At 40.9% G+C, this 27,142-nt stretch overlaps 3 protein-coding genes across 3 annotated transcripts in view; 2 read left to right on the top strand and 1 right to left on the bottom strand.

Moving 5' to 3' along the window:
• Positions 1-661: 661 nt before the first annotated feature.
• On the top strand, positions 662-3,310 carry LOC133482716 (epithelial membrane protein 3-like). The gene is made up of 5 exons (XM_061783137.1): positions 662-801; positions 1,629-1,731; positions 1,803-1,905; positions 1,994-2,134; positions 2,923-3,310. The coding sequence occupies exons 2-5, from the start codon at positions 1,654-1,656 to the stop codon at positions 3,096-3,098; spliced, it is 498 nt and encodes a 165-aa protein (XP_061639121.1). The 5' UTR covers positions 662-801; positions 1,629-1,653; the 3' UTR covers positions 3,099-3,310.
• Positions 3,311-4,164: 854 nt separating this feature from the next.
• The window catches only part of rimkla (ribosomal modification protein rimK-like family member A), a 67,212-nt gene continuing 44,234 nt past the window's right edge, over positions 4,165-27,142 (bottom strand). Inside the window, exons 7-8 of the mRNA XM_061783072.1 lie at positions 4,377-4,438; positions 4,165-4,298 (exon numbers count right to left, since the gene is read on the bottom strand). Of these exons, the coding sequence (XP_061639056.1) occupies positions 4,399-4,438 (40 nt within the window). The 3' untranslated portion in view covers positions 4,165-4,298; positions 4,377-4,398. The remainder of the gene's footprint in view (positions 4,299-4,376; positions 4,439-27,142) is intronic.
• On the top strand, positions 4,246-25,363 carry zmynd12 (zinc finger, MYND-type containing 12). The gene is made up of 8 exons (XM_061783127.1): positions 4,246-4,385; positions 8,890-9,019; positions 17,460-17,631; positions 17,704-17,873; positions 17,977-18,099; positions 18,192-18,273; positions 21,666-21,811; positions 24,789-25,363. The coding sequence occupies exons 1-8, from the start codon at positions 4,246-4,248 to the stop codon at positions 24,909-24,911; spliced, it is 1,086 nt and encodes a 361-aa protein (XP_061639111.1). The 3' UTR covers positions 24,912-25,363.

A 27,142-nucleotide genomic window follows, 5' to 3' on the forward strand; every position in this document is an offset into this window, starting at 1 on the left:
TTTTGAAAGAAAACACCATACCTGAGGAAGAACAACCTATCAGAGACAGTAGACATGACTGACAGGGTGTCAGTTATTCAACATGCACTCACTGGCACACCCCTACATCCTCTGGCTGACCTGACCTAGTTTGGAATGTTCACCTCTAGTAAATAAAAAAATTATTAAAAAAAAAAAAAAAGCCCATCCCTCATTTGCTAACAGCTGATAAAGACTAGCAAAGAGAAGCAGAGTAAATGGACTTCAGGCAGCTAGAGGATTTATTAGTGAAGAGAGGGTAAAAACTACAAACTTAACCTTATGTGTACTTTGCAAGACACTGTAAATATATCCATTTATGATGATAAGATGGCAACCATGCATTTTCAAATGCTATTTTAAAAAAAAGATTATCTTAGTCATGGCAAAATGTGGGTGCACAAAGTTGGGTGATTTAATAACCACTGCTCTAAATAATCAGTAGTTGTCACAGAATATAAATTACCTATGATACACTGTCAATGGACACTATTATAAGTCATCTCTTGTGTTTTTGTAATTTCTACGTGCTGCCAGGGTGTGTCCAGTTCTTTTTTGGGGGGGAAGTGGAGTTGCACTGTGGTGTACATCGAGGCGGAGAAAAAGGGAGCTCTGTTGTGCACAGAGGAAATGGGCGTTCATCTTGGAAAGTTTGGATGGAGTGAGTGGGAAAAGGGAAAGGGGTGTGGCAAGCCCAGAAAGGAGAGGACCACCTACTGGACACAAGATCACAGCAGTAAGGCTGCTCCTGGGGTCTGATTCAGAGCAAGAGCAATAATCAGGGTAAGGAGGCACATTTTTTTAGACTTTTTATGGAATGCTGTTTTTGACACATTGATTTTCTTAATTAAATAAAAGGCACTGCCACTACTTTTGTAGCGATAAGCTGTGTCATTAAAATCCCAATAATGTCTGTTCCCTATTAAATTACACTAACCTTTAACAATCATTCACCTTTCTGCATTTTTGTTTCTTACAAGGAATACTGTTTCATTCTATTACTTTTTTTCTGTCCATCTTAGCCAAATTATTACGATACCTTCCATTCCTCCTCCTTTGATGGATGAAATTAGTGTAATGACATAATTTCACCAACCACCCACTCAGAGGGGCCTCTCCTATGATAATGATCTGCACAAACCATTTTATCCAGTCTTAAATTCTTTTTTTTTCTTTTTCTCCTCCATTTTATTTTGTTTTATGTGTATAAAACCAAAATCATCTTTGTCCAGGTTTAATCACACTCAAATATGAGTGGAATTACAGGCTGTTTACCCTCCGTAATGTAAAACCCCATCATCTCAGTGGGGTGGAGGAGTAAACTGGGTAAATATTTTGGCCTCATGCAGATTTCTATGGCCCTGGCACAGGTTGGCTTTATGAGGCCACCTCATGCTCCACTCAGAGAGGAGTTTCAGCAATGAGTGATTGCACTGTTTCCAGCGTAGATTGACACAACAACTTTATTTTATACTCACACTTTCCAGTTTCTTTTTCCAAAACAGGAAAGTCCTCAAACACTGATATTTACTGCAGAATCAACAGGCATGCTAACTCGGTCATACAATGCATATCTCTGGTTGTCCTCATTGAAACTGTGCTGTTTGCAGAATAAACAACAACACAAAAAACAAGATGGCCTTCCTGCTTATGTTTGTGACTCTGCTGCATCTTGTCACCCTGGCCATGCTGTTCATCTCTACCATGGAGAAGGTAGGACAGAATGTCAATGAGTGTCAACGAACCAAGTTGAGTAAAACCCACCGAACCTTTTTCTTTCAAAGTCCTGGTGGGTGTGGGATGGGTTGGAGAACTCTGACCTGTGGTACAACTGTAGGTATGAGAACTTCTCAGGAACTTGGTTGTGCGCCTCCTCCAAAGAAACTGGTAATAACACATATTTTATTGACCTTGTTCATTACAAAGTGGATTATGGGGGAAAAAATAATAATTAAAACTTGTTTGTGTCTCTTAGAGTGGCTTCATGCAGTTCAGGTCTTGATGGTCCTCTCAGTGGTATTCTCCTCGGTCTCCTTCCTTGTCTTCCTGGGTCAACTTTTCACCATGTCTAAGGGTGGACTCTTCTACTTCACTGGACTGTGTCAAGTGTTTGCAGGTAAATGTGGAGGGATAACATTATTGTTGGACAAATCGTGCATTCATTTCAAATGGCATGTGCCACATGCACAAAGTGGACAGCAATGAGAAGTATTTGGATGTAAACAGCACTCCCTAACCAAAGTGCTCAACAGCAGTAAAATAATAATTTGAGTTCAGTCCAACTCTGTGGGGACTAAACTACATTGTACACTAAATAAAAATAAAACAGTGATAAATAAAATGAAATACATGCAGATGGTACAGAGCAGAGCAAGGTGGTTTTCTTGTAAACAATACTAGATGCAAAAATCTGTGATATATGGCACGTGATGGAAGCATTCCACATATATACAGCATTTTGTACATGTAAAATAGCACTTAGGGAAATTTTCTTTACTGCACTTGTACTATGTTTACAGGTAGTACGGATGGCAAATAGATAAGATGTATGTGAATATACTATATGAATATGAGCAATGCACTTGTGAGTGAATTCACTTTAGCAATGTAGAGAAGAGTACAGAGATACCTCAATGTATTGTGGTGAATTATGCGGGGGTTTGTTTTTGGCTGTTGCGATACTAAGTACAGCCCAGCTACCTTCACCTGAAATATCGAGAGATTTCTTTCACAAATTCTTCTGGAAAAGACCTGAGGCATTTTCAATCAAACAAACAGATAAATAAATTATATATATATATATATATATATATATATATATATATGTCAGAAACATACTGGTGCAGGTATACAAAAAATAAATAAATAAATAAACATACTGTACTTTACTTTGTCTTTATTCAGGCCTGACAGCCTTGTCTGCAGCACTCATCTACACATTACACAACAAGGAAATCCTCCAGGACAGCAGAGAAGTGACTTCGGGACACTTTGGCTACTGCTTCATCCTCACTTGGGTGTGTGTGCCTCTCCTGCTGTGCAGCGGCATCATTTACGTCCACTTGCGCAAGAAAGAGTGAACGTGCAAAGCATCAGAGCGTCAACAATAATGGAAAATATTGATAAAACTGGGCACAAATTTTTAATTTTTGCTTTCTGTGCTTCGGTCAACAGAATTTTATTTCTGCAATGTAAACACACAATTATAACTCAAGAGAATGTTTTTTTTTAGCAAGGGATTTAATCCTCAATATTTACTCATAAAAATAAAAATACAACTATAAATGCTTTATTTTTTATGATGACTCTTTTCCTTTGATGAGCAAATACTAGTGTGAAAATACCTATTATGTAGCACACGCTTTAGAAATATGCATGCGAATATCTATTTTTGTACCTCAAGAGTTTTTATTGTAGTAATAAATGTCACTCAAAGAGAAAATGTGTAGAAGTGCTTTCTTTTGAGAACATGTTAGGGGTTACAGTCTAAATACTCCCAAAATAGTCCCCAAAAATATATAAAATATAGTCACGAACTACATTTTGATATAATTACAACAAAGAATACTTTATATTAATGCATAGAATTAGTAGACAACAACAAAAAAAGACAGTATATAAGCTCAGACACCATGCAATTATATATAAAGTATATACGCTATAAGTATAAACTTAAAACAATAAAGCATGATATTTATGCAGTTACAAAAACAAGAAAAAGTAGAAAAAAAGAAGGTGAAGAAGAAGAAAAGAAAACGTACTGTAGTACGGGTATAGGTAGAAGAAGAAAAACTAGATGTAGTAGTAGTAGTAGTAGTACAAGAATTAAAAAAGGTACGAGCAACTGTGGCAACAGAAGAATAGAATGAGGCACAGTGACACCATAGTGTGATGGGAAGTGTTGATCGTTACCATGACGACCTCAGACAACGCGCCCACTGGTGGCCTGTTCAAATACACAACAAAGAACACGCGTCGTGTTGTGACGTCATACCGGTGAGAGCGTTCTGGATTCACTGAAGCAGATGAAGGGGATAAAATAAACCCGCAGTATCTAAACAAAACAAAAAGGAATATCATTGACTTTGCATTAACCTTTTGTCTCCAAAGTTAATCTTGTGTGTTTAGGAACAACTCGCCAGCTTCTCCCAACTATCAAGTGCAAAGGGCGACGTTTTCCAGCTGGGGGGCTCCCAACGCCTGTGTTAGTGGGGTCCTGAACGGATCATGGAGTCCAAACCGCAAGACGTCCTCCCGACGACGGAGATCATCCCTCTCGCCTTGCCCAAAGGAACCGAAAAGTTGTGTGAATTGTGTCAAAAACGAGCATACTTGCAGTGCGCCAGGTGTCGAGTCACCTTTTACTGGTAAGACCATCAACTAAACGAACGTCATCTCAAGTAGCGTACAGGCAGTCTGCCTGAGGAAAAACAACAACAACAAAAAAAAACAAAAAACGGTTACACCTACTGAATTATTACTTTAGTAAAAGTCTGACAACTGCTGTACATTAGTATCGGTCATTTCATTAAATATTTGAGGCGAAAGTATTTTAAAAAGCGAGTGGTTAGAATTTTTATACTGTTTTTATTGCTTATAAATGAACTGTATTTTTACTTAGCGACGTTGTTGCTCTCGGTTCAGGCAGATTGTCACGAATAACGAAGGTGGTTAAGTGCTGTAAAAGTACACATTCTAGTCGTGTACTGTAGTGGACCTGAAGTGAAAATTGCCAGAAGCAGAGGTGACAAAATAAATTAGAGATACGTGAAAATTCTACTTAGACCGTTAAAAAAAATAAATGAACAAAAACTACTCCGTTACATTGCAAGACGACAGGCAGGACACATGGATTGAGACACTAGATGGCAGTGCTGTCCACGTGTAGACCTTCACGACATGTGACTGGTCCAAGATGAACTGGAAATGAAATTCGCACATTTTTTTTTGGTGTTATTCATGTGACTGCCACGCTGAGAATTCCGCTGGCCAACAATTGCACACGCTCGAATGTCATGGTTTGACCAATAAACAATTAAATTAAAGTATGTAAAGTCTTGTGAGGTCACGCAGTACATCAAATGATTCTGTCTGCTTAGTTGTTCAGAATTTTACAACATTGCAATTCTACAAACAAATGGAAGAGGTGTTATGAAAAGCTCCAAAACATTTAACCCTCATAGTATGTTGTAATAGTCATTTGTTCGATCATTGCATCATTTTTTTTTTCAAAGATTCAGTGTGGCACTGTTGGAGGACTTGACTTGAAAAAAAAACCTGAAATGCTTCCTTTTTTGGAAAATAGTGCTCCACCACTGCTTTTGTGGCCAGTTGTTATACTCCCCTCCAGTGCATCATTATTAACCCTTTAATGAGCAAGAAGGTGGCAAAGGTTCTCACACTCGGCACTTGTGTAAAGGAGGTTGAATAAGGTAAAAAGCCTATATTGAGGAAGTAAAGAGTAGAAAGTACATATATCTGTAAAACCTAATCAGAAAAGTACTCAAGTAAAATACAGAACAGATACTTGGATTACTACTTAAGTGCAGTACCCATTACTGCACAATATTGCGCAATGTACAATATTGCTATTGTACTAATGTCACGAATGTGTTAACTGGTGGTCACCAGAGTCATCAGAACCAATGAGCAGGCTGCTGCTGATGGCCTCAGTTTGAACACGTTTGTGCAAATGACATCATACTTTGAGTGTGTGTGTGTGGACGTGGACTTTTAATGTAAAAACTACATTAAAGTAGTGCTGCTTCTCAGCTACATAGACACACACACACGCGCAGTGGTGAAATGCTTTACAGCTGAGAATTGTTTTTATATTTAAGCTTGGAAATGGCAAAGATGAAGTTACTTTTCCATTTTATATGTGCCTTAGGTTTGTCAGTATACCGAAAATTTCAGTCCTTTCAATTTCAAATTTTGACCCAACTAAAGAGTCGTTGCTGAGTTTACATAAAGTCAGTCTGTACCACAGATGGATAACAGCTGCACAGTCTTGAGTCAACAAATTCTGCTTTAACAAAGATAGTATTCAGTTTTGACTAGGACTGTTATGAATTTATCATTGTTTCCTGTTGTTGTTGTTGTAGTTTGCAGTGGTGTAAAATTGTGCTGCCTCATCCTGATGTTTCTAATAGTTTGATTGCCTTGAAAGGCAAACTCAAAAACACTTCTCAGTGATGTAGCACAGTTCTACGCCACCATAAACACATTGTTTAAGTTATACTTCGTTATCATTGTGGAGGCAGATGAAGAGTTACTTTTGGATGTGATGTGGCCCAAGTATTTTCCCTGCTGGCTTCTTCTGTCTCCAACACTGAGACCGCAGCCCATGTGTTCCTCCAGTGGAAAGAAATACAAGACGCCAGGACTAGTTGCATCAGTCTGAAGAAAATTACAGCAGCCGTTCGGCAGAAGCATACAATTTAGTATGATGATACTTCTGAAAATGACTCGGTGACTCAAAAGCAGCAAAACTGACTATTTAACAGTTTGTGTACAAATAGTTTTGTCTCCCATCAAGTGTGGAATTAAACAGCTATAAGGTAATCTTTTGATCTGCCCATTTCTGAAAATGTGTCTATAAGTTAGCAGTTCTGCCCCACTATTATGTAACAGTTTTGTCCATGTGCCATATACACATGGTGCAGTGTTTGAACTGCTGCCTCCCTGAGTGAAAATGAGTTTGCCACCTTTACGGGTTCTCACTTTTCCCCCACATTCTGCGCTCAGTGGAAGCCACCTGTTTGCCTGTTCTATCCCCTAGCTCCACCCCGGTTGTCATGGTAATGAATTTCGCACTGCCATTGGCTCAGTAGTATCTGGGGAGGGGTATACAGGTGCTCTCTTGCATGAAAATAACCAGCCTAAATACTGACTTATTTAATTGAGAAATAGGGTGTGTAAAGTGTCCTATAATTCTTGATCCTTGGGATAGTTTAACCAAAAATATGTGAAATTTAACAACCCCAATTGCAATGAAGTTGGGACATTGTGTTAAACATAAATAAAAACAGAATACAATGATTTGGAAATCATGTTCAACCTATATTTAATTGAATACACTACAAAGATAATATATAAGATAATATATTTAATGTTCAAACTGATAAACCTTATTGTTTTGAGCAAATAATCATTAACTTAGAATTTCATGGCTGCAACATGTTCCAAAAAAGCTGGGACGGGGTCATGTTTACCCCTGTGTTACATGACCTTTTCTTTTAGCAACATTCAATAAACGTTTGGGAACTGAGGACACTAATTGTTGACGCTTTAAAGGTGGAATTCTTTCCCATTCTTGCTTGATGTACAGCTTCAGCTGTTCAACAGTCCCGGGTCTCCGTTGTCGTATTTTACGCTTCATAATGCACCACGGCACGGTGGAAGACTGGTTCGCTCATCGGCCTCTCAGTTCTGGGAGCCGGGGTTCAAATATCGGTCTCGCCTGTGTGGAGTCTCCGTTGTCGTATTTTACGCTTCATAATGCGCCACACATTTTCAAGGAGATTCAGGTCTGGGCTGCAGGCAGGCCAGTCTAGTACCTGCGCTCTTTTACTGCGAAGCCACGCTGTTGTAACACGTGCAGAATGTGGTTTGGCATTGTCTTGCTGAAACAAGCAAGGGCGTCCATGAAAAAGACGTTGCTTGGATGGCAGCATATGTTTCTCCAACACCTGTATGTACCTTTCAGCATTAATGGTGCCTTCACAGATGTGTAAGTTACCCATGCCATTGGGACTAACACAGCCCCATACCATCACATATGCTGGCTTTTGAACTTTGCGTCCATAACAGTCCGGATGGTTCTTTTCCTCTTTGGCCCGGAGGACACGACGTCCACAATTTCCAAAAACAATTTGAAATGTGGACTCGTCGGACCACAGAACACTTTTCCACTTTGCATCAGTCCATCATAGATGACCTCGGGCCCAGAGAAGCCGGCGGCGTTTCTGGGTGTTGTTGATAAATGGCTTTTGCTTTGCATCGTAGAGTTTCAAGTTGCACTTACGGATGTAACACCGATACTGTATTTGCTGACATTGGTTTACACATTGATGTCGGTTTTTGATGCAGTGCCCCCTGAGGGATCGAAGGTCACGGGCATTCAATGTTGCCGACCTTGCCGCTTACATGCAGTGATTTCTCGAGATTCTCTGAACCTTTTGATGATGATTTGGACCGTAGATGATGAAATCCCTAAAATCCTTGCAATTGTACGTTGAGGAACATTGTCCTTAAACTGTTCAACTATTTTCTAACGCACTTGTTCACAAAGAGGTGAACCTCGCCCCAGCTTTGCTTGTGAATGACTGAGCAATTCAGGGAAGCTCCTTTTATACCCAGTCATGGCACCCACCTGTTCCCAATTAGCCTGTTCACCTGTGGGATGTTCCAAACAGGTGTTTGATGAGCATTCCTCAACTTTCTCAGTCTTTTTTGCCACCTGTCCAAGCTTTTTTGGAACGTGTTGCAGCCATAAAATTCTAAGTTAATGATTATTTGCTAAAAACAAAGTTTATCAGTTTGAACATTAAATATCTATGTCTTTGTAGTGTATTGAATTTAATATAGGTTGAACATGATTTGCAAATCATTGTATTCTGTTTTTATTTATGTTTAACACAATGTCCCAACTTCATTGGAATGGGGGTTTGTATTAAGATAACTGAGAATTTTTTTAAATTGTGAACGAAAAGAAAACCTATCCTTTTAATGAGCCAAGAAGTGATCACTCAAGTCAGATTAAAGTACATTTGGTGTCAAGTCATTTGAAAAGAGTGAAGATGAAAATTTTGTGACTTTGTCAAGGCCTAACCTGCAGGACTTCTCTTCTGGTTTTCTTTTCCCCACCAGTGATGCGGAGCACCAGCAATCCGACTGGATAGGAATCCACAAGAGGATTTGCCAGTTGCTCATCCCCATTCGCACCCCATCGCTCTTTAGTATGCAGCGGGCTGGTCGTATTGAAAACCTACTCAAAACGGTAACATACCCCATGGAATGCGATCTGATGCCAAGTAAAAGTATTACATTCTTGGGCCATGAGCGGTATAGCATTTCCTGCCAGAAATGTGTTTCCTGTTTTCCCCTACAGGCTATCATTGTAAAATGTAAAAATTACGCATGCACACGCACACGAACGCACACACACACACACACACATGCACACGGCGCACAATAGTACATCTTCACCTGTGTCCAGTACTGTGGAACCTGTAAGTCCCTAAATTCAGTAGTGGAAATTTGCCTGTGCAAAGTGTCTGACACAGGGGCACTCTGGGTGGGAGGGGCCATGCTGTTGATAAATATATTCACCAAATATCCATCCATCCCAAAAAATAAAAATGTACCGGCATTACCAGATAACTAGCAACCCTTTACTGCTCAGTGACTGTTTTTTTTTTGGTCAATGTCTTTCTGTCTCCAAAGTGTTAGTTGGAGCCGCTCTGTCGTACTAGAGCGGCTCCAACTACCGGAGACAAATTCCTTGTGTGTTTTGGACATACTTGGCAAATAAAGATGATTCTGATTCTGATTCTGATCCATTTTCTGAGCTGCTTATCCTCACAAGGGTCGCAGTAGTGCTGGAGCCAATCCCAGCTATCTTCAGGCAGGAGGCAGAGTACACCCTGAACTGGTTGCCAGCCAATCGCAGGGCACATAAACAAACAACCATTCGCACTCACATTCACGCTTACGGGCAATTTACCTCAGAACTGTGAGGCAGACGCTCTCACCAGTCGTCCACCGAGCCGCTATTCACCAAATAATCAAATGTTATTTAAAGTTCCCACTCCCCTACCATTTTGAACGGCACAGAATTGTGAAGAATTTTGTCAGGGGGGAAGCAGCATCTAAGGGCCAGAAGTCACCACATAGGCGACTTTGCACAGGGTGCCATTAAGGCCAGCACCGCCATTGCCTATTTCTCTCATTATTTTTTAGGTAAAGTTGTGGCAGATAGAACAAAAATTAGAACTAGATTTACTGCTAATAATGACTTAAAATAATTATCAATAACAGTGGAACCTGCAAAAGCATTTCATTAAAAATAATTTCTTTTTTCCCAGACTAAAACTGTCACCATCATAAAACATGTATAGTTAATATATGTTTTATATATGATGAAGCGTATATTAGTCTAATAAAAATGTAATTAAATTAGGAAAAAAGAATAAGACGGAAGTAACGCAAGCGTAATCTTATGGTTTATCGTAATCTTAAATCCATCCATCCACCCATTTTCTGAGCCGCTTATCCTCACAAGGGTCGCGGGAGTGGCAGAGCCTATCCCAGCTGTCATCGGGCAGGAGCCGGGGTACAACCTGAACCGGTTGCCAGCCAATCGCAGGGCACATAGAAACAAACAACCATTCGCACTCACATTCACACCTACGGGAAATTTAGTCTTAAATCAACCTACCACACATGTTTTTGGGATGTGGGAGGAAACCGGAGTGCCCGGAGAAAACCCACGCAGGCACGGGGAGAACATGCAAACTCCACAAAGGCGGGGCCGGGGATTGAACCCCGGTCCTCAGAACTGTGAGGCAGACGCTCTAACTAGTCGCCCACCGTGCAGCCTAATCTTAAATTTAATTGTTAAAATCAAACTAATTTTACCTATGAAAGGGGCACCACGTCCCTTTTTATGTGGACAAAATTTAGTGACAGTGACGAGAAACCTTTTCATCAGTCTCATAATCTGAAGGTTGCTACACTTTATGAAATTTTGAATTCTAGAGGACAGAGGCTTACTTAAACTCAGAACACACACAAAATACAACCGAGTGGAATTTTATCGTATATTTAATGACATCTACAAGGGATCTGGAGGGAAACATACAAAGGGTGCAACTAAATAAAGAAAATAACACTAATGGTAAAAAGAATTGGAATTGGGGTGGTACTTTAGGATCCAAAGCGTCTTGTTAGGGGAGGCTCACAGCAGGGCGGCTTCGAAGGCTGCAGCCCACCAAACCGTGGGGAGCCACTGTGTCACCTCCGCTTGCGGGGAGCGTGTCCGATACAATGACATGATAATTATTTACCCAGGAAATGTTTGAAGTAAGGTGGCACGGTGACTGACTGGTTAGAGCGTCTGCCTCACAGTTCTGAGGTCCGGGGTTCAATCCCCGGCCCCGCCTGTGTGGAGTTTGTATGTTCTCCCCGTGCCTGATGGGTTTTCTCCGGGCACTCCGGTTTTCTCCCCGCCTCTCGCCCGAAGATTGCTGGGATAGGCTCCAGGACGCCCGTGATTCTAGTGAGGATAAGCGGAACGGAAGCTGAATGAATGAATTAATGAATTCAGGGCTAGCCAGTGTTGTACCTGAACGAGTTCAATGAACAAAAGTTCATGTACTCGTTCATATTTTGTGCGAACGTGAACTGAACTTCACGTTCGCTGAATTTCTGCCTGAATAACGTAATTGAGAACATGCTCATTATGGCGTCAATGAATGGTTTTCGAACAAAAGTTGATTTTCATTCAAGAGTGCCAGGTTTTGATACTTTCGGAAGAAACCCGTCTGGACACACTATAGTCAAGCCTTCATACACCATGTCATGGATAAATGCTGTATTTGGCAACAGATTGGGTACGGCCACGGCCACCATTCATGGCAGGCACGTCGCAGATAGGTGAGAATGCAGGTGGGTTCAGAGACACTGCGTAAATGGGAGTGAATTTGTTATTTTGTATACAGTCCACCTAGACCTATGGAGTCCCTCATGGGTCAGTTCTTGGACTCCTCCTGTTCAGCCTGTATATGCTACACTTGGGTCAAATTCTTCAGAACTTTAATTTTGACTATCATAGCTATGCAGATGTCACACAGTTATATGTAGCAGTGTCTCAGATGACTACAGTTCAATTGAGATGTTGTGTCACTGTCTAAAACAGATAAATAACTGGATGACCCAAAATTTTCTTCAATTAAATCACAACAAAACGGAGATAATTGTTTTTGCCAATTGTGGTGGGGTAAAGAAAAGACGATTGCTATTAGTAAATACCTGGAGTCACTCTCTTTAAAAACCAAAGACCAAGTCCGAAACCTTGGTGTACTGATAGATTCCGACCTGACTTTCAACAGTCATATCAAATCAATTACTAAAACTGCCTTCTACCATCTGAAGAACATATGCAGAGTATGAAGCCTTGCATGTGCCAAGCAGACCAGGATAAGCTCATTCATGCTTTTATCTCAAGTAGACTAGACTATTGTATTGGTCTTCTGCCTGGACTCCCCAAAAAGAGCATTAAACAGCTGCAGCTCATTCAGAATGCTGCAGCCCGGGTTCTGACCAGAACAAAGAGGTCAGAGCATAATACTCCAATTATAGTCTTTACACTTGCTCCCAGTCAGCTTTAGAATAGATTTTAAAGTTCTGCTACTGGTCTATAAATTACAAAATGGTTTAGGTCCTGAATATATGAAATAAATGCTAATGGGATATAAACCCAGTAGGGCTCTGAAATCGACAGACTCAGGTCAAATAGTGGAGCACAGAGTCCAAAGCAAACATGTTGAAGCATCATTTAGCTATTATGCTGCACACAAAAGGAATAACTTGCCAACAAAAGTGACGTCAGCCCCAAGTCTGAATGTTTTTAAGTCTAGGTTAAAAACGCTTCTTTTTTCTCATGCTTTTTAGAGTATTTCCAACAGAAGACTTTCGCACGAACAGGAGAATATGCCCTAGTATTAGTAAATACCAAAAATCATTGTTTATGTTTTTGTGAAGGCTAATACACCAGTATGCAGAAGCTCTTTGACATAAATATTTTAATGATAAAATGCAATGATTATTATCCATTAATTTTTAAATTGACCATTTCCTCCCAAAAACGAAAAATAGTAAAGCGCATTATTTTGAATTCAGTAGAATCTCTGTGTGTGTGTGTGTATATACAGTGGGTACGGAAAGTATTTAGACCTCCTTAAATTTTTCACTCTTTGTTATATTGCAGCCATTTGCTAAAATAATTTTAAGTTTTCTTTCCCCCCTCATTAATGTACACACAGCACCCCATATTGACACAAAAAAACGGAATTGTTGAAATCTTTACAGATTTATTAAAAAAGAAAAACTGAAATATCACACAACCATAAGTATTCAGACCCTTTGCTCAGTATTTAGTGAGTCTTTTTGGGAATGATGCATTTGGGAATCCTGTGCCATTCCTCCTTGCAGATCCTCTCCAGTTCTGTCAGGTTGGATGGTGAATGTTGGTGGACAGCCATTTTCAGGTCTCTCCAGAGATGCTAAATTGGTTTTAAATCGGGGCTCTGGCTGGGCCATTCAAGAAGTGAAGTCACGGAGTTGTTCTGAAGCCACTCCTTCGTTATTTTAGCTGTGTGCTTAGGATCATTGTCTTGTTGGAAGGTGAACCTTCGATTGTAACCAGTCGTCCTGTCCCTGCAGCTGAAAAACACACCCACAGCATTTATTGGACAGGTGTTGAGCAGTGTCTGGTTTTCTCCACACATACCGCTGAGAATTAAGGCCAAAAAGTTCTATCTTGGTCCCATCAGAACAGATAATCTTATTTCTCACTATCTTGGAGTCCTTTAGGTGTTTTCTAGCGAACTCCATGCGGGCTTTCATGTGTCTTGCACTAAGGAGAGGCTTCCGTCGGGCCACTCTGCCATAAAGCCTCGACTGGTGGAGGGCTGCAGTGATGGTTGACTTTCTAGAACTCTCTCCCATCTCCCTGCATCTCTGGAGCTCAGCCACAGTGATCTTTGGGTTCTTCTTTACCGCTCTCACCAAGGCTCTTCTCCCCCTAACGTCTTCAATTCAGGATTATGGAGGCCACTGTGCTCTTAGGAACCTTAAGTGCAGCAGAATTTTTTTTTTAATCTTGGCCACATCTGTACCTTGCCACAATTCTGTCTCTGAGCTCTTCAGGCAGTTCCGTTGACCTCATGATCCTCATTTGCTCTGAGATGCACTGTGAGCTGTAAGGTCTTATATAGACAGGTGTGTGGCTTTCCTAATCAAGTCCAATCAGTATAATCAAACACAGCTGGACTCCAATGAAGGTGTACAACCATCTCAAGGATGATCAGATGAAATGGGCAGCCCCCTAGTTAAATATATGAGTGTCATAGCAAAGGGTCGGAATGGTTGTGTGATATTTCAGTTTTTCTTTTTTAATGAATCTGCAAAACATTCAAGAATTCCGTTTTTTTTTCTGTCAATATGGGGTGCTATGTGTACATTAATGAGGAAAAAAATAACTTAAATGATTTATATAACAAAGAGTGAAACATTTAAGGGGGTCTGAATACTTTCCGTACCCACTGTATATATGGCTGAATTGATGACCTGTCAGAGAAGCCCAGTGAGACGGCTCAAATTTGCATAGAAAATTTAATTAATTCAGTCTAAATTTCCTCATTCTACTTCAAAATGATTTTTATGACAGGTTGTCTTTAACACATTTGTTTAGCACTCTGTAGGCAGCATTACAACACACACTTTGTGGCTGCTTTGTCAGTATGTACTGTTGAAATAATTGTTCTCGCCACACATTTTATTTTTTTGTTAAATACAAAAAAAATGTTTTTAGTTCAATAAACATGTATTCTGTCAGCCTTCAATTTCTTTAACATTTGTTAAGTTTCAACTTTATGCTGAAAATCCTTCCATCCATTTTCTATAAACCTTGTCATCATTAGGGTCACAAGTGAGCTGGAGCGTATCCCAGCTGACTTTGGCATTGTACACCCTGGAATGATTACCAGCCAATCGGACAGCACATATAAATAAACAACCATTCACAACTCAAGACAATTTAGTCTTCATTTAACCTAACATGGACGTTTTATTTTATTTCACTTGGACCCAAAAGAAAACCCACAGAAACACAGAGTGAGCATGCAAACTCCACACAGGAAGCTACGAGCTGAGATTCAAACCCAGGAACTCTCGAATGCTGTGCAAATCTGCTAGCCACTATTTCACGGTGCTACCTTGTGCTAAAATCATCCATCCATCCATTTTCTGTACCGCTTTATCCTCACAAGGGTCTTCGGGCGAGAGGCGGTGTACACACCGAACTGGTCGCCAGCCAATCGCAGGGCACATATAAACAAACAACCATTCACATACACATTCACACCTCAGGGCACTTTAAAGTCTTCAATCAACCTACCATGAATGTTTTTGGGATGTGGGAGGAAACCGGAGTGCCCAGACAAAACCCACCCAGGCACGGGGAGAACATGCAAACTCCACACAGGCGGGGCCGGGATTTGAACCCCGGTCCTCAGAACTGTGAGGTGGATGTGCTAACCAGTCGTCTGCTGTGCTAAAATCATTTCAATTTATTTTTTTCTTCAAAAATACACTCTCAGTACCCCTTAGTGGCAGAGGGAAAATGTTAGCTAAAAAGCAGATTCACCCCAAAATAACCAACAACAAAAAAACCTCTCTGAGAACTGTTACATTTTTAATATCAATTACCCACTTCATGGTGACTGGAGTCTGTAGTATCCATCCCAGTGGGCTCAAGGAGAAGGGAGGTTGGGTGAGGGGGGGGCTGGGGGGGCACACCCTCCTTCACAGGCCTGACATATAGACACATTCACACATACAGAGAAATCAATCCAATATAGTACTGCACCAGGAGAGACTCCAAGCAGGCATATGGGGGACATGGAAAATCCATAAAGACACGGTTCAATCTTGGTTTCATTAGACTAGAGAATGTTGTTTGTCACAGTCCAGTCTGGGGCCTTGCACTGAGGGAGTGACTTGAGTAATGCCACCAGGACAAAGAGCTCATATAGGCAGAGGGCTGTATTTTCCCATGGAAACTTTCTCCCTTCTCCACACAGCATCACAGAGAATGCGTAGCCTTTGGGATTCAATCCTATAGTCGGTCCTTGCCCTGTTCGTATATTGGCATTATGGTGATGATTTACAGCTTAATTGCACAGGGAAAGCGCTGTCAATGATGGAGTCCTTTTACAGTTTTTCATCTCTCTGCTACGTATAGCTCTGTGGGACACAATGTTACTCTGTTCACATGCTGCTTACACTGCAAGTTTAGCAAAAAGAGATCATGAATGGATGTTGTAACATTGACAGCAAGTTTATATTGGCTGCCTGCCCAATGCTTGCACTATTATAGTGTCAGAGCGAAGGTTGAGTTGTTTTGCTCTGTATGCCTTCATGAGTTACACCTGTCCTGATCTTCAATAACATTACATCCTCCATATCGTACTGCAAAGCTCATCTAAATACAGTAGATACAGTTCCGTATTGCCCCTCTAACACTGCAAACTTATGATCCTCCAGCAAGCATTTGACACAAACCAATAATTTCCCAATGTGAATCTGATCCTTGTAGCAGATGAGACCAAATACATGATATTCTCAATTCAAAGAAATTATCTATCCATCACCATGCTAAGAGGACATAGCACTTATAGTACTTAATAATGGTTTCTCTGTTGATGCATTGTTTCTCTCCTGTCCTCCCAACGTCATTGAAATGAGGGCGTGCTGTAAATCAGTGATTCTCCACCTGTTTGCCATGGCACATTAGTGTGCCGTGAGAGCTCTTCAGGTGTGCCATGGAAAATTATCTAATTTCACTTAATTGGTCAGGAAATTATTTTGCATGGTTTCCTTGTGTACTCCGGCTTCCTCCAACATTGCGAAAACATGCTTCTTACATTAACTGAAGACTCTAAATTGAGCCACTGAGAACTAGAGTGGACTAACTGAATTTTATGTCAAGTGCAGAAATGAATAGAGAAACTGCATATCTTTCAGATGAACACAGGTCTAAATCAGGGTTTAGTGACAATTCTGAAATAGAGGGCAGTCCATTATTGCACTCACCAGTTTTCCTGATTTATCAGTGCAATAACTGGGCCAACTCCCATTTCCAAGATGGCCACACCCACGAAACCAGGCTTGACCTCCTGCAAAAACAACCCATAAAGTGAAGTTCAGAGATTGATAGAAGACTCAGAAAGCATGTAGTGCTTTCGCTTGGGTGCCAGTGCGACTACCTGTTAGTATAATTGAATGTCATTATCTTTCCTGAAATATGAAAAGATATGTCAGATGTTTTGGAGTAAACTAAAACCTGAGGAAAACCACAATTCCTGTAAAAGAAAAATAAGTATGCAGAAGAAGCAATCATTGCCACACAAATCATTACAAATGGAGTTAACCCACTCTAGTTCTCAGGAGCTCCATTTTCCATAGATGTGAATGAGAGAGTAAATACTTGTTTGTCTACATTGTATGTAACCTGTGATTGGCTGGCGACCATCAAGGTTATACAATGCCTCTTGCTTAAAGTCAGTTGGGATAAGATCCAGCTTACCTCTGACCCTCGTGAGGATATATGGTATAGCAAATAAATGGATGGATGAATTGAATTTTCTCCTGTGCAGAAAGAGCTGATTGAGATTTGCAGATTGGTGGCGGAGAGCAAACTCTCTGAGGGGAAGCATCAGGATGCTGTGCCTGCCGCCCAGTCTTGCCTGCGCTGTTCCATAGATGTGTACGGACCCAACACGGTCCAACTGGTGCCTGCTTACCTGCTGCTGGCTGATGCTAACATGGGTAAGGAGTGGTCCCCCTGCTCGTCCAATCTCTTGTGCAGCACATTTGTATTTGTGTGATTGTGTCACGCAGGCATGGGTAATCTGGCCCTGGTAGCAGAGCTCCTGTCCCAAGCAGAGTGGGCGGTGTTGAAGAGTCCAGAGTGTGGCTATGCAGTCCACCACCGGCTTCACAGGAGCATGGGCTGTCTCCACACAGCTACAGGACACTTTGAGGCAGCTCTTTTTCACTTTGCAAACGATGTGCGTGTCGTCATGAGTAAACTCAGTTTATACACATTGTTCATAGTTTCCCGTAGTATTCAATATAACATCAAATGAGGTTTTCTATCTGATATGTTTTCAGATATATTTCGCCAGTGAGGAGTTTGGTCTGGATAGCACAGTGACTTGTGGAGGTTACTTCCTCATGGCTGATGTGTTTGTCAAACAGGGGGAGCCCTCTATTGTTCATTCCTTGTACACAGAGGTGAAATACAAAACAGCAGTGATGCCTTTACCAGAGTGATCATATTCTGTTTATTTCCCCTAGGTCTCATCCAAATGTCTTTCTCTCCTTAGGTGGCGGAGACTTGGCACTCTCATTTAGCCAAACTCCTGCAAAATGTCCAAAAGAACCCCGGCATGGCAGAGCCATCCTTTGGTATGTCTTGTGATGTCAGCGATGCTCATATGAGTCAAGATACTATTTATTTACTCGTGCCTGTGGCGTGTTTAAATGACCCCCCCAACAGAGTAAAGTTACACTCTTTGTCTTATGTGCTTTTATTATATTTAAAACTATCTTCCAATTCCAACCCCATATACTGTATGGAAACCTAAGTCTATATGAAACATCAAAACTGAAATAAAAAATGTAGCTATCTCACAGATTCATCAATGTAGATCAGCAGCATTGCTTCGATGCACATTGTTGTCACTTGTTGCTTGGCTGAGTTCACAGGACTCGGGGACAAACTAGGGGCTGATGACGCAAAAACAGGAAGTCAGACAGACACACAGTAAGAATTAATCCAAGAATGCTATATATGAACTAAATCTAAAAAATTGACAATTGAAGGTGGCACGGTCGGCGAGTGGTCTCCCTCGGGGTTTGAATTTTGGCTGAATAGAGTCTGAATACAGCATTTTCTCCAAGTGCCTGTGTGTTTTTTCTTACCTCTTACTTCCGCATCCCCAAAACATGCACGTTAGGTTCATTGGATAATCTTTTCCCTTCATGTGACGTGTCAACGGTTGTTTGTCTATATTTGCCCCACGACAGGTCAGTCCAGGGTGTGCCCCGCCTCTCGCCCAAAGTCGCTGGGATAGGCTCCAGCTTACATGCAGCCCCAATGACGATATGTGGTGTAAAAATGAATGAATTTTGTAATCGGAACTACTCTGTATTAAATATAAATTGTATATTAAGAAAGAAACACAGCTTGCACTGTTGTTTTGTGATGAAAAGGGGATAAAAACACATCTTACTTCATCTACCGTATTTTCACGACCATAAGGCGCACCGTATTTAAAGGCCCAGTCTCAGTTACGGGGTCTATTTCTGTATTTAACACATACATAAGGCGCAGGCATACATATTATTGGGCGCTGGCATGTTGTAAAACATACGCTAGCTTAAAACATACAGTAGCATGCATGCACGCTAAAACAATGTTTTTAAAAAGGCAGCTGGAGCAAAACTGAGTTCGGTTGTACTTTATTGAAGTACTTAACAATGTACTCATGTTATTTTTTTATCATTCCTCATCCACAAATCCATCAAAGTCCTCATCTTCTGTATCTGAAATGAACACCTGAGCAAGTTCTCAATCAAACACGCCAGGTTCGAGTCAGTCTCGTTGCCGTGCGAAAGGTCGAACAACAGTGCAAGCAGACGTTAGCCCAAGCATCCACAATCCATTCCCAAATTGGGGCGTAACTCGCCCGGCGCTGCCTCGTAGTCTTAGTAAAGCTGTGTTCGCCATCTGTCATCTATCGCTTCCACGCCGCTCGCAACTTCACTTTGAACGCCCTGTTTACACGGATGTCCAGCGGTTCGTCAAGCCTCCCGGAATGATGGCAAGCCCAGAGTTATTCTTTGCTCATTAATCAATTGCTCGAGTTGGTCTTCCAACTCGGGCCACCTCGCCTTGTTTTCGCATTTTGTTTTTCTTTTTTTCCCGTGAAAACTCAGCTTCATCTTCTTGACTTTTCCTGGTTCCTCCACTTGCGAACCATGGATTCGTTGATCTTGAATTCTCTCGCGGCTGCTCGGGGGTCCTTAGCCAAACCGACGCACATACCGGAACTATATACCTACTGGGGGCGTGTCTTTAGCGTCCTCTGTCACACACACCCTTCCCCCTTTACGTCAACATGCTGTCCTCAGTCACGTAAGCCTTTCCTCTATATAAGCAGCGTGTCGGCAGGAAATGCTCCCAGTCAGTCAAGCGGAGCGCTCATTAAAGTCTAACAACAACAGTTACAGATTTTGGAACTCGGTGCACACATAAGGCGCGCCACATTATAAGGCGCCCCATCCATTTTGGAGAAAATGTAAGACTTTTAAGTGCACTTTATGGTCATACGGTATGTTGTGAATAACACTTGGAAATTGGAACCATACAAAGTCAAGCAAATTCAGCATATGACATCACAATAACAACGCTTGTGATGAAATAGCTTCGTTGACATATTGCTGAAAAAAGTCAACATGGTTAAATTTAGCTGAACCGTCTGGCTGTACAACCGGAAGGCTAAAGCTGAGCTTTACGCCACGCATGCTAAGAGACCACTGCTGACACATCCTTGTTTGTGTGGCATCCACACTACAAGCCTCTATCGCAGCTGTTGCCCTACATATGACGCTAAGCCTGTTAGCGGCCATGTAATTTGCCAGTGGATGCTTCACACTAGAGCAGGATTTCCCTATCAACTCAAGACCCAAATAAATAAAACAACATGAAAGATATTTCGTGGATTGACGTTAGGCAAGATAACCTCCAAAATGTAAACTATAGCGCTTGTCCTCACTAGGGTCGCGGGTGGGCTGGAGCCTATCTCAGCTTATTTTATGGCGAGATGCGGGGTAAACCCCACCCATTTGTAGTCAGCCAATTGTAGGGCGCATACAAGCAAATAACCACTGACACTGACGCGCTGTCCATTATTTCACTGTGCTGACCTAAAATATAATTGTTACATACTACTGTCTTTTGAAGACTAATTAGTTAGACTAGACTGAGACTACTGCGTTAAAACTTTTTCAACGATTTGGCTCTGGCATTCCCGTGTGGTGTTTGCATGTTCTTATGTTGGGTTTCTCCGAGTACTCTGGTTTCCTCCCAGATTCCTAAAACATTCATGTTAGGTTCATTGAAGACTGTAAATTGTCCATGGAACAAATGTCAGTGTGAGTAGTTGCTCATGTATACTATAAATTTCAAACCTTGGTTTCATCATAACACACTTTTCCATCTGTTGGGAGATTTTAAGTGTTTTTGCAAAATTTTTAAACCAAGGTTGAACTTTGTGACTATCATTTCAAAAAGTATGTTTGCTGCAAACACAACATTGCTGTTCACCAAAAGAACACCATGCCTAGATTGAAGCAGAGTTGTGGCAGCACATCATGATTTGATGCTGTTTTTTTCCTCAGCTGGAACTGGGGCCGTAGTCAAGGTGGAGGGAATTATGAACAGTTCTAAATAAGAATCAGTGTTACCATAAAACATTCAAGTTTCTGCTAGAAAACAAAAGTCAGGAAAAGCCTACTAGAACAACTTAAATATTTCGGGGGGTATTCAGCTCCCCCACACACTTTATGGAGCCCACTGTATGGAGGCAAACATTTTTGTTGGTGTTGACCAAACCCCCCCGACTGAACAAGTGCCCCAAAACAGCTGTGCCCCCAACACACACACACTTTTTAGGGTATTTCTGTTGCCCCTGTGCACTCTCTGTGTTCTGTGATTGACTGGAGACCAGTCCAGACAGTTTTAGTGATGTGTGCACAAGGAAGGTATTATCAAAACTTTATCGTCCTTTAACCAGATAAAGGTCAGCAAGTGGAAGTGGACAAGATGCTCAGGACCATTTTAGAGTTTGAGCAGGATGACACCCGGAAGGAACCCGCTCAGTTGGCTCTGGTGGCCCACTCCCTGGCCATACTCTCCTTCCTGGGTGGAGATGCCACCAAGGTGAGTCACCTGCCAAGGTTAGCGGGAATCAACAGGCAGCAAACACAGTGACACAGTGCCCTATTTACCCCTTTGCATACTTTACCTTTAGTTGGCCGTCTTCGTGTGGGATTATCTGTGATTGTTAAAGCTTCAAAGATGCAGCAGGGATTTAGTGGAAGCTGCACTGTGACCTACACACTACGTTCCACGTCTTTGAAAACAAACCAGCTCTCTGTGATTAGATGCAGCTCACTTATTGATTTAACAATACTGTATATTATTGGGGTAAAGAGAGTTACTTTTAATGTTTTTAATCCTCTACAGGCCATGACTTAAATTTTGTTTTGATTTGTTTATTGACATTGACAAGTCCCATGAGTTAAAGAAAATAACATTACATAACTTTAATGTTTAAGTGCTTATCACTTTTCTAAGATGTGAACTACAAACATCAAAATTGTAAGACAAAATTATGAAATATTTCACTTTGTGTGTAGTGACGCTATAAAATGAGTTTCACTTTTTTTCATTTAATTCTGCAATGGAAGTTTTCCACAATATTCTAATTTATTGAGATTAACCTGGATATCATCTCTCTACTTTGATTTATTAAGCATTCAGATCAGTTTTATTTATCGGTTTACTTTAGATTGTGTAGGTGTACTGATTTAAGTGAATCGGAAAGGAAATTGTTTGTCTGCTGAATGAGATCGTCCATCGATCACAGATTACACCGGAAGTCTCTCTACCAGACAGGTGACTTTTACACCTTATAAAACCTTGCCTGGCTGCAACCCTTATTTCCATTAAGCTGAAGTAGTGTCTGGCGGACCTTTCACACCTGGATCGATGCCAGCTGCACAATTACAACACTGACATTGTTTGTTGGCTATTACCTACTTTGGTTTAGTATAATTTGCTTACCTACTTTGGTTTAGTATAAATTGCCTTTATTAGCTAAACTGGGCGGCACGGTGGACGACTGGTTAGAGCGTCAGCCTCACAGTTCTGAGGACCCGGGTTCAATCCCCGGCCCCGCCTGTGTGGAGTTTGCATGTTCTCCCCGTGCCTGCGTGGGTTTTCTCCGGGCACTCCGGGTTTCCTCCCACATCCCAAAAACATGCATTAATTGGAGACTCTAAATTGCCCGTAGGTGTGACTGTGAGTGAAAATGGTTGTTTGTTTGTATGTGCCCTGCGATTGGCTGGCAACCAGTTCAGGGTGTACCCCGCCTCCTGCCCGATGATAGCTGAGATTGGCTCCAGCACGCCCGCGACCCTCGTGAGGAGAAGCGGCTCAGAAAATGGATGGATGGATATTAGCTAAACTGCTCTTTTGAGAGAGTTTATGGCACAGTGAGGGTGCGCCCACTCAACTGAGATGTTGAAGGGAGTGTGCGGCTCAAAAGGTTTGGCTATTAGGGTTGCAAAGTGGTAGAAAATATCAGGTCAATTTCCATGGGAAAATAAGCTGTGGAATTTTGGAAATATTCCAAATTAGAATTTCAATTTGGAAATCATGCTTTTTATTGGAATGTAGGGAAATATAATGGTAAAATATCACATTCAAGCATAAACATTTTGTCATTAGTAGATATCCATGCGAAATAGGTTGCTCTCTTTGCCCACGTGCGAGGGCATTACAGTACCTTAATTGATCAATTTTTTCACTTCACTGGAATGGTGGTGTATCTGAAGCTGGCTCGTACCTCAAATTTTGGCTCGCAACATAAAGCAAAAAATTCAACCAAGTAACTCAAAAAACTCGGAAATTGGGGTGATTGTAAATCAGGGTAACACTATCTAAATCTGATTCTTTTAGTCAGATTATGAAAAAAATAAAATTCTCAACTATATTTCAGGGCCCAATTAAGATCCAACCTTTCAATTTGGGCAGTTCCTGGTGTATTCCCATAAATTTCCAGTAGTCATAAATTCACATTAATTAGTTTGTTTAATACAAAGGAGCAAAAGTGTGCCACAGTCCTTCTAGTTTCTCTCATTGCTTGTATGCACTGATCTACTTTGAAAAAAAACCAACGCGCTATATTGACCACTTTTCTTCTTTCCAAGTCATAATGTATGATGATAACTTCGGTCTGAGTGAGACTTCGGACGCCATGGCCACATTGTGCCTCCATTTGTGGGTTGCGGTGCAGGACCTGTCATTTGAAAACTATAGTATAGTGAAAAGTGATGCAATAGGAATGAGAATTATCTTGTGAGTTTCACAGGATAGTGACCACCTCTCAGAAGTTTGCGATGTATACCATTGTTTACCAATGTTTATTAAGCCAAGGCACATACAGTAGTCCTTTAATTTCTGAGTGCCCCAGTTTACCAATTTTTCGAGTTATGAGCTGTTGCTTGGTCAGTTGTTTAACTTTATGTTGCAAGCCAAAATTTGATTTACGAGGGAGCATCTATGAAACCATAGATGCTGCCGGCTCAAGGAATGAGACACACAAATACAAAATCAAAACACTCAAAAGGAGCATGGAGATGGTCACACCCGCTAACCCGATTAACTCCAGGCTCCTGACGTCACTTACTAGGCTAAGCCTCGTAAAGGCACACATCAACACACGAATATACTAACGTGTGCGGTGTGTGACCTTCAGCTTCAGTACCTTACAAAACCAGTTTATTTCTTTACATTCTTTTTTATTCTGTCTTTATATTTTAAAAAATGTATTTCTTCTTCCATCCATCCATCCCTGTGATCTGATTTCTCTCTGTGTTGTGCAACACAATATGTAGAGTAGTATTGTAAATTAAAATTTTCCATGATGGATTACAATCACATGTATAATAATAAAAATAAATACATAAATAAAATAGCTGAGCAGGTAACACTGTCCAAAAGGTAAAAACGTGGACTGAGTAAAGCAGGCCGGGTCAGATTGCAGCTGATATTACATAAATCAGCTTTCCCTCTCCAGAGTGTGGCAGCTGCTTTTGCTTGTCTTTGTTTCCACTTTGTGTGTGTGCGTCAGGCACTGGGATTTGGACGCATGGCGCTGGGAGCGAGCCAGCTGATACCAAACCATGACTTGACTGAGCCCATCCAGGCCCTTCTGCAGCTGCTGAGTAAAGACCCGCAGCTGACTTCCGCCTAGCCTCCACACCAGGGTTGGGCAGAGGATGGCCCGTGGGCCACATAGAACCCACTCTGTTTTTTAATCCGCACACTGCGAATTGATATTGTCAAGAGCCATGATATTTGTTCTATTGATTTAGCAGTTTCTCCCCAAAACATTGTTTAGTTAACATTATTTAATCCGCACACTGCAAATTGATATTGTCAAGAGCCATGATATTTGTTCTATTGATTTAGTGGTTTCTCCCCAAAACATTGTTTAGTTAACAAGTATTTCTTAATTTCGTATTCATTTATCTCATGAAATAATTTATTGTAATGGAAATATTCGTGTAACAATTTGACACATTTTGTATTCATTACATTGTTAGTTATAAGAATACAATGTATTTATTTACATTTTATTAGTTTGATTTTATTAACATGTATTTTTTCCCCCCTCATCTTTTTACATCGTACTATCATTATGAAGTGCCTTTGGCGTCACATGTTGCTAAGTGAAAGTCCCAACTTGTGCTCATAAAATGCTAACATTAGCCAAAAATGTCCACCCTGTCAGCAAGCTAACATATTTTACGTATATTTTATGTACACTTTCTGCTTGCATTGAATTTATTAAAAAGTGTGGGAGCTTGACCAATTTGGATTTCAGTAGCATAACATTCATTTAACACAATGAATACGAATTCAGTGGAAAATCTAACCTGTTTTTGGGGTGAAATGGGGAAGTATCAAAGGCACCTAATGGGTATATGGACTCATACTTTTTACCTCTTACAATGCAATACGTTTTTGTAGGCAATTCAACAAAAAAATGTGTATTCCACATCTGCATATTGTCAGCAGATGTTTTCATATTTGAACAGTGTTTGACAATAGGTAGTTGAAATGAAAACAAGAGGGACATTGTATTCATTCTCAATAATGACTTGTCTTTATTTTCATCTAAAAAAACAAAAGAAAAAAGAAAGGGAAGTATTTACACCATTTGGAACATTTGTTAATAACCACTTCTGTGAGCCTTTTCTTTAACACTTTCAGAATGACGGACAGTATGTAACGGTGAGGGTGATTGCTTCATATCTCGTACCAGTGTAGCACTTCCCAACATCAAACGGCCTTTGACTTATCTGAAGTCAGCATTTCTAGACGCCACACACCATCACAGAGCTCCAGCATGTCACCGAAGCAGAAACATTGCATTGTTGTAAACCAAACAGTTCAATCCCGGACAGCTATTAATTGCACCCAATTATTTACAAGTAATCTTCTCGCCACCATGTACTCATATTAGTACTCAGTTATGCAGCATGTTTTTGGCCTGGCGAGGCTTTAAAACAATGGAAATGTGTGGATTTCCCCATTCCCTTTTATTCTTTGTGTGTGCCAAATGTACATCAGTTTCTGTTGGAATTGAATAGCTAACCTTGTGCTCTGCAGTACACCGTGTCCAGTCATACACTTAAACCCTAAATGATGCATAAACTGGCTGCATTTTAAGTTCAAAGAAATTCTCTCGGCTGGAACTGACAAAAGTAAGTGTCTGTAAAAGACTTTTGTAAGATGTTATTCATGAAAAATGTTTACTAAGTTCATTGTTTTTCACATTTGGAAACATGAATAGCGCTGATGATTGTGTTTGCACCATTCGAAAGGATGCCGATAACTTAAAGCAGTGTTGGGGAAAAAGTTCTAAAAACAAAATATCATAGCCCCCCAAAATTTGCTCACAATCTAGAATAATAATAAATCAGATTTAGTGTGACACTCACTCAGTAGCGTCACTTGGTAAAATGTGCCCCCCACCCAGTTTGACCAATTGAAACAAAATAGGATGGACGTGTCCTTCATAACCGGACGCATGAAAAAGTCTCAAGGACCCTAGCCCAAAATTGAACAGTAAGTGGTGATTTGGGGCAAATTTGCTCAAATAAGCTGCAGTCACAAGCAGGCATCCTAGATCATTGATTCTCAACTGGTGGGTCGGGACCCAAAAGTGGCTCATGGAACCATTATGGGTGGGTTACGGTACTGACAAACTATAGATGTTTTGAAATTACGAACAGTGCTATTTTGTGTAATACATGGCATGCAAGAATCAGTGACACAATGTGCATCCCAAATAGGTGCAGGCCTTTATTTGGAAATTACCGCCGTAACTTTGATAGACATGAGTCGGAAATAATATTACTTGGGGTGTAATGGTAGGTACATGTGTTCGGATTTGGTAAGCCTCTGTAGCCACACGGG

The sequence above is a fragment of the Phyllopteryx taeniolatus genome, chromosome 1, assembly GCF_024500385.1.
Source record: "Phyllopteryx taeniolatus isolate TA_2022b chromosome 1, UOR_Ptae_1.2, whole genome shotgun sequence".
Lineage (NCBI taxonomy): Eukaryota > Metazoa > Chordata > Actinopteri > Syngnathiformes > Syngnathidae > Phyllopteryx > Phyllopteryx taeniolatus.